Source organism: Aspergillus fischeri, genomic scaffold (assembly GCF_000149645.3).
Source record: "Aspergillus fischeri NRRL 181 1099437636245 genomic scaffold, whole genome shotgun sequence".
NCBI classification, from domain to species: Eukaryota; Fungi; Ascomycota; class Eurotiomycetes; order Eurotiales; family Aspergillaceae; genus Aspergillus; species Aspergillus fischeri.
Window position 1 is genome coordinate 622,051 of NW_001509773.1, and position 12,542 is coordinate 634,592.

At 50.0% G+C, this 12,542-nt stretch overlaps 5 protein-coding genes across 5 annotated transcripts, besides 2 other annotated features; 3 read left to right on the forward strand and 2 right to left on the reverse strand.

Annotated features, from left to right (window-relative positions):
• Positions 1-322: 322 nt before the first annotated feature.
• Positions 323-1,405, forward strand: NFIA_103590 (putative Phosphoserine phosphatase; the record flags this gene model as incomplete). Its single annotated transcript, XM_001266767.1, has 5 exons — positions 323-410; positions 576-612; positions 678-980; positions 1,041-1,189; positions 1,248-1,405. 5 exons carry the CDS (start codon positions 323-325, stop codon positions 1,403-1,405), a joined length of 735 nt encoding a protein of 244 aa, XP_001266768.1.
• Positions 1,406-1,943: 538 nt separating this feature from the next.
• Positions 1,944-3,729, forward strand: NFIA_103600 (metallophosphoesterase family protein; the record flags this gene model as incomplete). Its single annotated transcript, XM_001266768.1, has 3 exons — positions 1,944-1,958; positions 2,029-3,404; positions 3,465-3,729. The coding sequence occupies 3 exons, from the start codon at positions 1,944-1,946 to the stop codon at positions 3,727-3,729; spliced, it is 1,656 nt and encodes a 551-aa protein (XP_001266769.1).
• Positions 3,730-4,105: 376 nt separating this feature from the next.
• NFIA_103610 (FAD-dependent oxidoreductase) lies at positions 4,106-5,438 on the reverse strand (the record flags this gene model as incomplete). The annotated part of the gene is made up of 3 exons (XM_001266769.1): positions 4,106-4,592; positions 4,654-5,042; positions 5,091-5,438. The coding sequence occupies 3 exons, from the start codon at positions 5,436-5,438 to the stop codon at positions 4,106-4,108; spliced, it is 1,224 nt and encodes a 407-aa protein (XP_001266770.1).
• Positions 5,439-6,519: 1,081 nt separating this feature from the next.
• NFIA_103620 (uncharacterized protein) lies at positions 6,520-7,629 on the forward strand (the record flags this gene model as incomplete). The annotated part of the gene is made up of 3 exons (XM_001266770.1): positions 6,520-6,752; positions 6,866-7,165; positions 7,224-7,629. The coding sequence occupies 3 exons, from the start codon at positions 6,520-6,522 to the stop codon at positions 7,627-7,629; spliced, it is 939 nt and encodes a 312-aa protein (XP_001266771.1).
• A 464-nt stretch (positions 7,630-8,093) lies between these two features.
• On the reverse strand, positions 8,094-9,307 carry NFIA_103630 (GATA transcription factor LreB; the record flags this gene model as incomplete). The annotated part of the gene is made up of 2 exons (XM_001266771.1): positions 8,094-8,137; positions 8,200-9,307. 2 exons carry the CDS (start codon positions 9,305-9,307, stop codon positions 8,094-8,096), a joined length of 1,152 nt encoding a protein of 383 aa, XP_001266772.1.
• Positions 9,308-10,224: 917 nt separating this feature from the next.
• Positions 10,225-10,746: a mobile genetic element.
• Positions 10,745-11,005: a mobile genetic element.
• Between the last annotated feature and the right edge of the window lie 1,537 nt (positions 11,006-12,542).

Genomic DNA, 12,542 nt, shown 5'->3' on the forward strand with positions numbered 1-12,542 from the left:
CAAATCGAGTTTAGTTGCTTTCTGACCGATTCGCGGGGCAGTACGGAGTAAGATAACTGTTGATCACCCCCGCGGGATGATTCATGGGACACTATCTTTCTTTCACTTCTCTGATTCCTGTTCTCAATCCTTTGGGCCATCTGTCATTCTAATCAACCTAGGATTCTTTAGCCCTGCACTCAATTACCAGCCAATTCGTGCCTTTAACTTCCCCTATCCAGTGGGTCTCCATTGACATCATCTGCATCACTGAACTAGCATCTTACCATAATTCTGTCTGTATTCAGCCTTTCATCGTACTCAAGGGCTACCTATTGTCACCATGGGTTCCACCGAACTCCCTTATATGAAGACCAATCCCAAAATCATCTTCTTCACTGATTTTGATGGGACCATTACACTGGCAGATAGTAAGCACACCTGGCTGTAAACTATACGATCAGAGGCTAATTGTCCGCTGTTAATCTCAGGCAATGATTTTCTGGTAAACTTCTGGCCTGAAACCTGATCTGGCGTCTCAGGCTGATATATTCAGACCGACAATCTCGGATACGGACGAGAAAAACGTCGCCAAGGGAATTACGATGTGCTCCATGGCAGAGCTAGCTTCCGGTATGTGCAAGTGAAAGGCATTGTTCCGAGAGAAGACGTCCGCTGACTTCTTCGATTTTTTACAGTGATGCCTTCCGCGATATGTTGGACAGCGTCAAAACGCCTTTCGACAAGTGCATCGAGATCCTCCAGGAGAACATGAAACTTGACCCCCACTTTATCGAGTTCTACTACTGGGCCGAGGAAAACAATGTTCCAATTGTGGTATTGTCGTCGGGGATGAAGCCCATCATTAGTGCCTTGTTCGAGTCATTGCTGGGACACAAGCCTCGAAGCCATTTGCACATTGTTTCCAACGACGTGGAGAGCCGCGACGGCAAGGACATCAACACCGCAGGCGGTTGGAAAATCAAGTACCACGACGACAGGTGAGAATATCGAAGAGTCCTGTTGTATTGCTTTTGGAACCTAACTTGCACCTTCGATAGTCATTTCGGACATGACAAATCCTTGGAGATCAAGCCGTACGCCGCATTGCCGGAAGACAAGCGGCCCACTTTGCTCTATGCTGGAGATGGTGTCTCCGATCTGTCTGCTGCTGCAGAGACTGACCTTCTCTTTGCTAAAAAGGGCCATGGTAAGCCAGAACTCCCCTGGACCTTCGATCTTCGAGTACGCTACTGATCACAATTCAGATCTGGTGACCTACTGCGAGCGGGAAGGAATGCCGTTCACCACGTTCGAAAGTTGGGAGACGATCCTGGACACTACAAAAGACATTCTGAGCGGGAAGGTATCATTGAAGAAAGTGGCTGAAGAAGGATTGAAAAAGGTGCATGAGCAAGGCAATTGAGATGATTCCACCGACGCTGTATAGATTCGGGAGACGTTGGATTTCTTCGACTGGTTTGGGATCTTCATTAGACAAGGGGAAATATCCTCCGGATGATATCTATACATATATAGAGGAAGATAAGCTATATAGAAGGTTGGATTAGACGAGGATCCTATCTGAGATTTCATCGGACAAGTGCTGAGACAACTATGGCTCGCCAACCAGGAGGGCTTTATCGAGGCAGTCTCAAATAGGCTTAGATCAAGGAGGGCCCGCGGATCAGGGACTTCGAAGCCGATAATCAAGAGGTAATACTAAACTTTAGTTCACATGTGACCGCCTTCCAGTCTCGAGTTTCCTGGTGCTACAAATACGGGGGCTCGGACAATCGACTCTTCCATCCCCAGATTTGGCCCCCTTGAGATGGACTGACGATAATCAGATCTTGTCCATGGTGTGGCCTGCTTTCATCTTATAGTCTCGTGTGCCCCATCATGCTTGAGCGTCCAGCTACTTACCATCCGCTCGAAGATCTCCAGGGGCTCCTTTCATTAACATGACTCGCCGACTTGTATGGATTATCTACTCGTTGAAAGTCGGTTATTTCATGATTCCGCTGCTAACGTTCTCAATGATAATAGGTTCGGACGGGCGTGCAGCTCGCTATCATCGCCGCAATTGCATTGCTCCTTGTGGTAATTCTAGATAATAAATTCCGTGTGCTACCGGCGTCCATCCATGGCCACCTTCCCACGCATTATGCTGGCTACGTCGTTACCGATGTGACCGTGGTTACATGCTCTTCTCTCAGCATTTTTTCCAGTTGCAAAGTTGACTCGAAGGCATGGTCTAGAATTGAAAAGGACCTATATCTGCGCTTGGGGTGGACATCCAGTGCTTACGTACAGTTCCAACGGAAGAAGGAAGAGGAACTGCTCGCATCTGACAAGGTGGTGATCGACTTGAAGATAAGCCGACTGACACCGCAATCCTCGAATGACCCACATGGAGAGAAAATTGAATGGGAGCAGAGGCCAGGTGGCATCTGGCTGAAACGGACGGCCAAGCGCCATGCGAGTGACTCGCAGAAAGCGATCACCTCGATCGATGTCTTGTTCGGTGCGGACGCGGTTGATCCACGTGTGGGCTGGGAGGTGAAAGATACTCCGCTGCTGCTGGATAGCAAGACGGAGGAGTTGGAGGCCCGCATCAGTATTCGAAGGGGAGACCCGCCAAAGACCAAGAAGCCCACTCCACGCATTAATGAGAATGGGAAATTCAAAATCATGCAACTAGCAGACCTTCATCTGAGCACTGGGCTTGGCGTGTGTCGAGACCCAGTTCCGGTAGAGCCCGTGCCCGGTCACAAATGTGAAGCGGATCCTCGGACCCTGGAGTTTGTGGAAAGACTTCTCGATGAGGAGAAGCCCGATTTCGTTGTCTTGAGCGGTGACCAAGTCAACGGTGAAACTTCGAGAGATGCTCAGAGTGCGCTCTTCAAGTCTGTCAAGTTACTTGTCGACCGCAAGATACCTTACGCAGCCATATTCGGCAATCACGACGACGAAGGCAACCTTAGTCGAGAACAGCTTATGACCATACTTGAAGATCTCCCTTACTCCTTGTCGACCGCCGGCCCTGAAGATGTGGACGGGGTCGGAAACTATATTGTCGAAGTTCTCGGTCGTGGGACGACCGCGCACTCGGCTTTGACTCTGTACCTGCTCGACTCTCACTCCTACTCTCCTGATGAACGTCAGTTCCGAGGCTACGATTGGATCAAGCCGAGCCAGATTCGGTGGTTCAAAAACACAGCGCAAAGCCTCAAAACAAAACACCATGAATACAGTCACATGCACATGAACATGGCTTTTATTCATATTCCGCTTCCAGAATACCGTGACTCCTCGAATTACTATAGAGGAAATTGGTCGGAGGCTCCCACCGCACCAGGGTTTAACTCTGGTTTCAAAGACGCTCTAGAAGAGGAAGGAATCTTGTTCGTGAGCTGCGGGCAGTAAGTACCCTTTTTGATACTCGGGAGTGACCTGTGTGCTGTTTGCTAACCTATTACTAGCGATCATGTTAATGATTACTGCATGCTTAACAAAGGCCGAGATCAGAAGCCGTCTCTCTGGATGTGCTACGGAGGCGGTGCTGGTTTTGGAGGCTACGGAGGTTATGGTGGCTATGTCCGTCGCGTTCGTTTCTATGATTTTGACATGAACCCAGGGCGTGTTGTGACGTACAAGCGACTTGAATACGGCCAAGTAGAGGCCAAGATCGACGAGATGATGATCATCGACGGAGGCGCAGTGAAAGGACCTGACGAACATCATTGAGCGTTCTGAGTCCTTGCACATGTGTCAATCGCCCTTTATTGACTCGCCGCTTCTGCCAGGGAATGTTCTTTAATGTGGCTTCGAAGCAACTTCGCAATCACGCGTATCGACACTCAATACCTTGATATCCCGGCATGGATACGCTGTCTATGGTTTACATCTTGCTATCTCGGGCGCTTTTTTCCTGCAGTCTTTGTACCTTATATATTGAGTTGAGAAGGCCGGTTAGCATGGGTCTGAATTGTCTCATCATTGAGCAGAGGACCAGGGATCTCAGTCTGCAGCAGCATTTATCTAGAACATTTGCGATTGTTGCAGCGCTAGCATGCCTTGCCTCAATACACTCTCCCACATCTTACGAATGAAAAAAACTGGATCACCACCATTTTTCGAACAATACCCGCTCCTTACCATCTCCCAGCAAACCTCGAAGAGTACTCGCAACTTCATCTGTCATCTTGGGAGGCGCACATATATAGCAGACCGTCTCCTCAGGCCTAATGACACCATCAGGTCCCTGGAGCGCCTGCCGCAGATCATCGGGCTGCTGTCTTCGTGCATAAATAGTCAAATCCTGCTGCGGTTCGGACAGAAGTGGCGCGAAGTCATCGTGGAGATTAGTGAGGAAGAGCCGTAAAGAGATTCGCAGACGGCCCGACTCTGACTGGCAGCGAATGATCTCGCGAAGCCGCGAGAGGAAGAGGATTCGGTCCAGATACGCCTGGGGGCTTTTCTCAGGGAGGGACGGGACTGCAGACCGGGGGATCTTGGTGGAGTAGAAGAAGTGGATGTCGGAGTGCTGCTGGTGTAGAGCTGTTTCGTCGTCGTTGTTGTTCAGATGCGAGAGAATGGAGATCAGAGGGCTGGGCGATGATTAGCAAACGCTTCCAGATGTGTGAATTCGTGACTTCTAGGAGGGCATACTTGATACCCACTCCGCCTGCAATGAAGAGCACCTTCTTGGTTTCATCGAGGTTAATTCCCGATGGGGGCCAGACGAAACTGCCCCCGATGCGGATGCTCAGTTCCTGTCCCTGGATCTCGTCCTTGGGTCTCCAGAGCCATGCGCTGGCTGGATTGGACGGGGCGTGCTGCACGGCTAGTTCCACGTACGGTGCTCTGCCTCGCGGGTCCATCGGCGGCAGGCCCGTTTCTTCGTCCATGGGCGACTCCACGGGAGGCCCTGGCGAGGGAAGCACCTGAGCATCTGCCGGCGTGGAGGTGATGCTGTAACCCCCCGCATCGGCGAGGCCAGGTATATGCACGTCTACCCACTGGCCCGGTAGGAACGTGAGTGGTTGTGGTTGATCAGACTGATGCCGTTAGTTATATACAAAAAACATAGTTGCGAGACAGGATACCTCTCCATCAGCTCGCTCTTCCTGCCCCTCCAGGCTCTGCACATGAGGGGGAATTGTTAGCTGTATCAGTCGCACAGTAGGATTGACCTCGTCGATATGTGAGAGCCGGACAGTATACATGCGGTTCTGTCGGGGCTCTGCCGCCGTGCGCACCAGATGCGGCACAGAGGCCTTCCTAGTTGATGCGTAATCCATCTGGCGTCGGATCGCACCCGGAACAGACTGGTGAGGTGACAGGGGTTGAAGCCGCGCAATAAAAGGCACGCGCTGAGACTGAGAGACGAGGATGCTTGGTGCGTGTGGTGAACGGTGGAATCGGTGGCACCACAATAGTCGGGGGGTCTGCATTCGGATGTTCGACCTACTGGTTTTGACGTCAAGTATCTGTATCTTTTGAATTATCCGCGTAGACTATCTTAGGCTTTGACCTCGGAGACGTTGTTAAAACAACATTGTACGATCAGTCTAGATTGAGTACACCTCTGATGATGGATGAGTGGTATGACGTTTGCCAGCGTGTCACACTGGAATCATTTTCCATCACTATTCCTCCTTATCCCTCATATGGTTCAAGTGACAGTCTTAGATCCGTTTACTTTGCAATGAGATACTGTAGGTATGAGTACGAATGCTTGTTTGCATTAGTCATGCCAAATAGCATGATGAAAATGAATAATGAGAATTAGACTATGCTGCATACACCATCACAGACACCGAGTGATCTTCCTTCCGTTGGCGCTTCGCTCTTCGACAGACCTACCAGCTATTTCGCAACTCATTGACTTGGTCAACTAGCTCTGAGCACATCTCCTCAGGTCTACTAGACTACTACTAAGGCCACCCGCTTAGCCATGCAGATTGATCTCCTCGTCACACGGACTAGCGTGTGATGGCGGGCAGCCAATGTGCGTGTTCTGCAGCCTCATTGGCGATAGATCCCGGGCGTCGTGCCTGTGCTGGCGCTTTCAAACCCGCCAGCATTGGCCAGATGCATCAACAGGAACCTTTTGCATGTCTTGATCCTCGACTTTCCTGGCTTATTGTTGATGCGGTTGGTGCCCCTCTTCAGGTCTGCTATCTGCTTACAGGGCACCATGGACGACAAGAGTGCGCTGTAGGCCATATTTGACCCCCTAGGTACTCCGTAGTTAGTCTAACGGTGCTTCTTGCTCTGTTCATATCTACACCGTGTGTCCGGCTGGTCTTAGGAGTTGTTTTCTGTGATTGTTGCTTGTTTGACTTCCTCCTCTGGTTCAGTGGTTTGGTTCCTTCAATGCGAGTGAACTGAACGCCCAGCCAGCCGGTCTGGCCGCCAGTGGACTGTTATTTTCGACGACACATTCGATAAAGACGAGGCCTAACTCTTTCATACTTGACTTTTCAGATTGGCCGTTTCCTGAGTTATCCGAAGATTTCGGTTTCGGTCGCCATGTATTTCCCACGGAATCATCGCTATCACAAAGTACTTCTGTACTTGATGGCTGCCGAGCTGCCGTTTACCATTGTTATCCTTACACTCACTGGAATCGCTTCTCACAATCTATACCGGACGAAGCTGTGGCAGGATGGCGCAGACAACGGCTTCAACAGTTCCCCCGATGAGCAGTTGTATGCGGCTGCCAACTATCGGCCTTATAAGGTGCCTACGGTCTGGAGCGAATTGTACGTTTTCTTGTCTCTTGCCTTTCGCTCTGCTTCTTTCTCTTCTCCAGCGTTCTTGTTCGTTTAATCCTGAAACCGGAGAAGAATGCCGCTGACGCTGCCTGGGGCTGCAGCATCACCGATTACAATCTAGTACTTGGTGTTTTAAGCACATTTTTCCTGATCACCAAAGTCCCTATACACTTCCTTCGCCTGTTCTATCCGCCCGTGTCGGTTATTGTCCACGGGGGTCTTGTTGCAGTATACATCGTTTCTGCTCGGTACCAGGCCGGCCCAGATATGTCGGATCCCGCGCACCCGCAGCCTGGTGCGCCGTGGTACATCACGAAGAAGTGCACCGTCGCTGCGAATAAGGACAATATCAATTACTGTCGTCAGTCGAAGGCCCTATTTGCGTTCACAATAATAATCATGTGAGTACCATGTCCCCTGCGAGTCAACCCTCAAGGCTGCGGTTAACGGAAGAAACAGCGTCCTCTATTTTGTCGAGTTCGTTCTGAGTATCCATTCCTGCGTTCTGACTCCGGAGGAGCGCGCGGAACGATTAGAGAAGGCGGAAGAGAAGAGAACCTGGAAGGAATATGAAGAAGCCGTTCTCAAGTCTCCCGCGATGATTCCGATGAGCCCAGCTTATCCACCACAGGGCATGCCTGCTATGACACCCCGTAGCCTTGCCTTCAACCGATTAGGAGGAGACAGTTCATCCGACCTACCTCTTCGGGAATATCTCGGTGGTTCAAATCCCCGCCACTCGATGCAGCAGGAGTCGTCGGCGGAGACTCTCGCATCAGGGCAATACGCTCAGACTGGGGCAACAGCCCAGTCTCAGCCTCAGATGTATTTCCCTCCGCCTCCCAAGAAGGCCGCCAAAACGTGACATCGCATTTTGATCGTGTTGAAGTGTGTATAGGATGTGTGCGACCGGCTGTTGAGTGTGGATTTTGACCAAATTTGTTGATTGCTGCTCTATTCCCCTGTGTACGTTCATGCTTTCGATCAAAGTTCTGTTGATTGAGCTGGTTGCGAGTCATCAATGTGCCATTGAGGAGGCGCCGCCCTCATTTTCTTAGATAATGAGAAGAATCGCGACGGGTATCGATGCTGTAGTTTAGTTTGATCGTAGTCATTCAGCGTAAACAGAGATACGATCCATAAACCCGAGACTCATACTACCTCCTGTCACACGAATGGGAGTAAGGCTGATCTATGTCTCAAAGCCAACGAGATGGCGCTCAGGTTCGCCGCATATGCTAACCGGTGAAAGAAACGCAAGGGTATCTCTTCGCGGAAAGGGAGTATAGAAACTCGATGATACGCGCCGATATAGTCCAGAGTTGCTATTCAGTTTGATTCCTGACGTTTCTTCTCTTTCTTGGCCCAGCGTACTATTGAAGACAGCAGTCAGTTTCAGTCGAGCAACAACAGGGGTAGAGTTGGGGCAACTTACAACCGCAGGCATTACACAAGGTCTTTGGTCCGTCCGGTCCCTTTCTCCATTCCGGGGAATCAGAGGTCCCGCAGTCTGTACACAGATACTCTCCCTTCAATCTTTTCCTTCGGTCGATCTCCTGTGCGCTCTGAGCTTGCTGCTCAATCGTGGCTATATCAATATCGCAATGGACGAGACAGCCTTGGCGCATGCCCGTGCTGAGACCATGAGACCGCTCGCCCTCGCGGTAACGCAGTCCTGTCATCATCTCAATTCCGTCGATGTGGGCCATGTCTTGTGCCTGTCGCGTAGTGCTTTCAAGAAGCGACCCCGGTTCTCCATCATCGGTGTTGACCGTATCGGACGACTCGTTCTCCTCGCCTGAGCCGGTCGCATCGTAAGATGCGAATGGAGGCAAGTTCTGGCGCAGGGCAGAGGATCCCGAGTTTTGCTTGAGGTACGCCTGTCGACCTGCATTTGAATCTTCCTCCTCTTCCGCCCTGAGTTGTGAGATGCGCTGATTTAGCCGGATGTTTTCGATCTTGTGTTCGAGTAAGGAATCGAGTAGCGCCGAGCTCCTGGTGGGATACGGCCGGCAGACTAGGAAGACACCGTTGCAGGTATTATTCTCGTCTTTGACATGTGGATGACCGTGCGCTTCTATGACGCAAAAGGTATTATTCGGCTTGTAGAAGCGGAAATGGCACCGGAGCGGACGGGCCGTGGCGATGCACTCTTCGAGTTGACAGGTGAAGACAGGCTTGTCGTCATCGTGAATGAAGCGGGATAGGGCGTCACGTTCGATCTGCTTCGACTCGTATCCGGTAATCCACTTGCAGGAGGGCGAAGCGTAAAGAACTGTGCCATCGGGACGTAGGAGGAGGAGCATGTCGGTCATTTCGGCGAGGGCACGCTGTACCCAAACCTGTTCTGTAGTTGCATCGAGAGACGGCTGCGGTTCGGCATCTTGGGGAATGGTATTCGGATAATTGTTGCTGCTTTCATTGCCAGGAATTGACCGCGGAACTGTTTGCGCATCCATTGTATCTTGAGTGTCTCTCTCGTGCTGCAATGCGTATGTCTTGTTTGATCTCACTGTGTCCGCCTCCGGAGGAGCGATTTCCATGGTCGCGCGGGACCAGGAAGGGCGAAGTGATTGTCACTATAAACGAATAAATACCTGAGCGAAGATCCTGATGATACAGGTGCCGATAATGTAAAGAGACTCGCAAAAATCTGATTGTTCAAAGACGGAAAAGATATACACAGAAAAAGGACGAAGGAATCCCATATGGAATGTGAGGACCTGTGAGATCAACGCCGAAAATGACCGCTGTTGACCTCTGTATACGGCCGCATATTAGCGGTACTCCCTGCGGCCCTGCTCTCGCTGGCATAGAAACTTTCACCATCTGAGGGGACGAGTTCTCGAACTCTTTGAGAAAGGACAGCTGGTTGATACTGTGGGCAATGTACATCCAGGTGTCCTCTAATTGTATAGATATTTGTGGGAGGAGAAGCCAACAAACATGGCTGGCAAAACTCTCGATGGGTATAAAAGAAGTCGCGCTTGGCCGGCTATAATAGATAACTAGAAAACAGATAAGATGAAAAACAGCGAAGTTATAGGAGCCATGACTTCTTGGAACTTAGTTTTCTTTGATATTAGTTAACTCTAAGTGGACGACGGCAGGATTACCTGGACGGGATTTCTGTGGCAGTTTATCGGGACGTCGAGAACAATATATTGTTCATCTTTTCTTCTTTGATCATGATGAAATATTGTCCATTCCAGTAAGACCTTTCCATGCGTTGTAAAAGCCAATCACGATCTCTTAGAAGTTCAAATTCCATTTCTTCTGGACGACAAGGTCGTTCGAACCTGAAAACGAAGACTCTGCGAATGGTACTCGTCGAGTCGTCTTACATCCCGATGCAGCTGATCAACAACTCCCAGACGCCTACAAAATATTTGGAAGGAGGCGCCTGGACAATAGGTTCTCAAAGGGCTCATTGATAAACTCCACGCGCTGTCGATGAAGTTGACAAGCTTGTTTGTCGAGCGATATCCACAGTAGCAGAATGGTCAGTGTAGAAATACACCCCTACTTTGCACGCCTCAACCATGTAGCGGATCTTCCGCAGAACCCAGACAAGACCTGAGACCTCAAGCTCCGTTGGCCAGTAATTCTTCTCAGATGCTGTCAATGCGCGACTAAGAAACATAATTGGTAAAACCGCTTCTGGTGGTGGACATGTTGGATTGAAGCATGATTCCGTCGGAATATCGAATTTGACGTGAAAAATCATAGCTCCGTGACCTTGTTTCTTGGAGGAGTCTATGTCACTGTACAGTGGTAAATCCGGATCTTGATGAACAAGCATGCATGGACTTTTCAAATGGCTTTGCAAGGAACCAAAGCTTTCTCTTTCGTTGTTTGTGATGTCGTCCAGCGGTGTTCGTTCAGTGTAGTACTTCCGGGCCTTACCCTTTGTAGGGCCGCGACTCAGCAACCATGTTTTGCAATCCTGTAAAGGTTGGACAATGGCCGAGTAATACGGGACGCCGCATCCAGCCTGTAAAACCAATGTAGGTGTCAAGATTGGATAATGTGATTGAGAATTTGAAGCCCGCAATTGCTTTAAGCTTGTCTTCTGCGGCAGTCATGCCTAAAGATGACACATTTTGGCCCAATAGCTGAACTGATGGGAATGCAATAAATGTTTTTTGAGGGGATAGTGTTATTCTCATTTCGGCACATTTTGACAGGAAGTCGGATGATTGCTGTATGTGATCTTCGAAAGTCTTACTCCGCAAGAGCACCAAGTGCCAGTTTCAGATGAGTGTCAGACGCTCGAGATTCGTCGATATCCGCTGCACTGGTCGGAGGCTGTAATGTTTTGACATTCGACAATGAAATTCTCTGTCATATCGCGATGACGTTTGACCATCTGCTCAATCACTTGAGAAATGAGAGATGTGTCGCCAAGCAGGTCCGAAACGAGAGCATACACCGCAGCAGCAATGTCTGTGATGATACAGGACCTCTGCCGGGAATCACGTTGACCTTTGGCCTCAGGCATGTCAGGGAAAATTAGAGAACCGGTCTTGCGGAGGACTCGACGGTTTGTAGCTGGAAACTGTGGTCATGGTCTGGCGAACACTGGCGTCTAGGGACTCGGCCGTGTAAAGCTGTGAGTTATAGAACTCTCCACTGAGGAGTTTCTTCGTCGACATCAAAAAAACGACGTACCACTGCAGAATCGCCGGTAAGTCATAAGCATTTCCGAGCATGCCCACCGCCGTCTAGACGGCTGGCATACGATTAACATGTAGGAAAACAACACATACGCAACTACAAGTTGCACGGCAGCGCGCACACTGCTTGCAGAGGACCGATTTCATCGAGTCCAACTCGCAGTTGATACTGAAGGGTTCAAGTGCCGGGTCGTATTAGTTCCATCCGCTGCGGGTCGGTGAACATGACATCTATAAAGAATTGAGCCCGAGCTGTGTGAAAAAGGATATCGAAAGCTGGCTTTGAAAAGGGTTGTCATCATGGCAACAAGGCGAGGGGCCGCAGTTCCTGATGGGTTCCAACCAGCAGAATTGCTCGCGGTTCAAACCAGGGAAGCATGGGCCAGAGTCCAGGTCCAGTCAGGCTTGCTGCCTCATTCACAGCAATCACGTTGAAGGAAGTGCTGCCCTTCGCCTTGCGCCGACTTGCATTGAGTTATCAAAAAGAAGCGGCGCGTTCCCAGCTATCCTCATGGTATGGGACACCGAGGAGCCCCTCATTCCCCCATATTGAGTATGCATTGCCTGCGGCTGTGTAATACAGCTGATGACTGGATCGACAACCCAGTTCAAAATGCAGTTCCAGACTCCATTCACAGCTCCCTCAACACTGCGCGGGTTCAGGGACGAGTCTCGACAGCTCTGCCGGATCCACGTCCTAATATTGATCAGTCAAAAGGATAGACGTCTCTATCAAAGTCCAGTACGTACACTGCCCTCAATCCTAGCTGGATTTGATCGATAACAGTCATGTCGTCGTTCCGTTGTTTTGTTTTGGATGTCAAACGTGAATAGATCACTACTGAGGCCGTTCACAGCTGCATTTCCACCCATCCTGTCACCCATATAATCACACCACTATTCCGCTTCCAAGCATTATCTAGTAGTCGTCACCCTAGGTGATGTTGTCACCTAAGCTCAACAAGTAACTCACAACTATGGCAATGCAAAATGTAGCCTACTCTCTTCTTAACCAGCACATGTCAGGCGCTGTACAAAATGCTAGTCATCCATAGCCCCAAAGCAAACAAATGCCATTAAACTCAATCTTGCGGAGAATAAT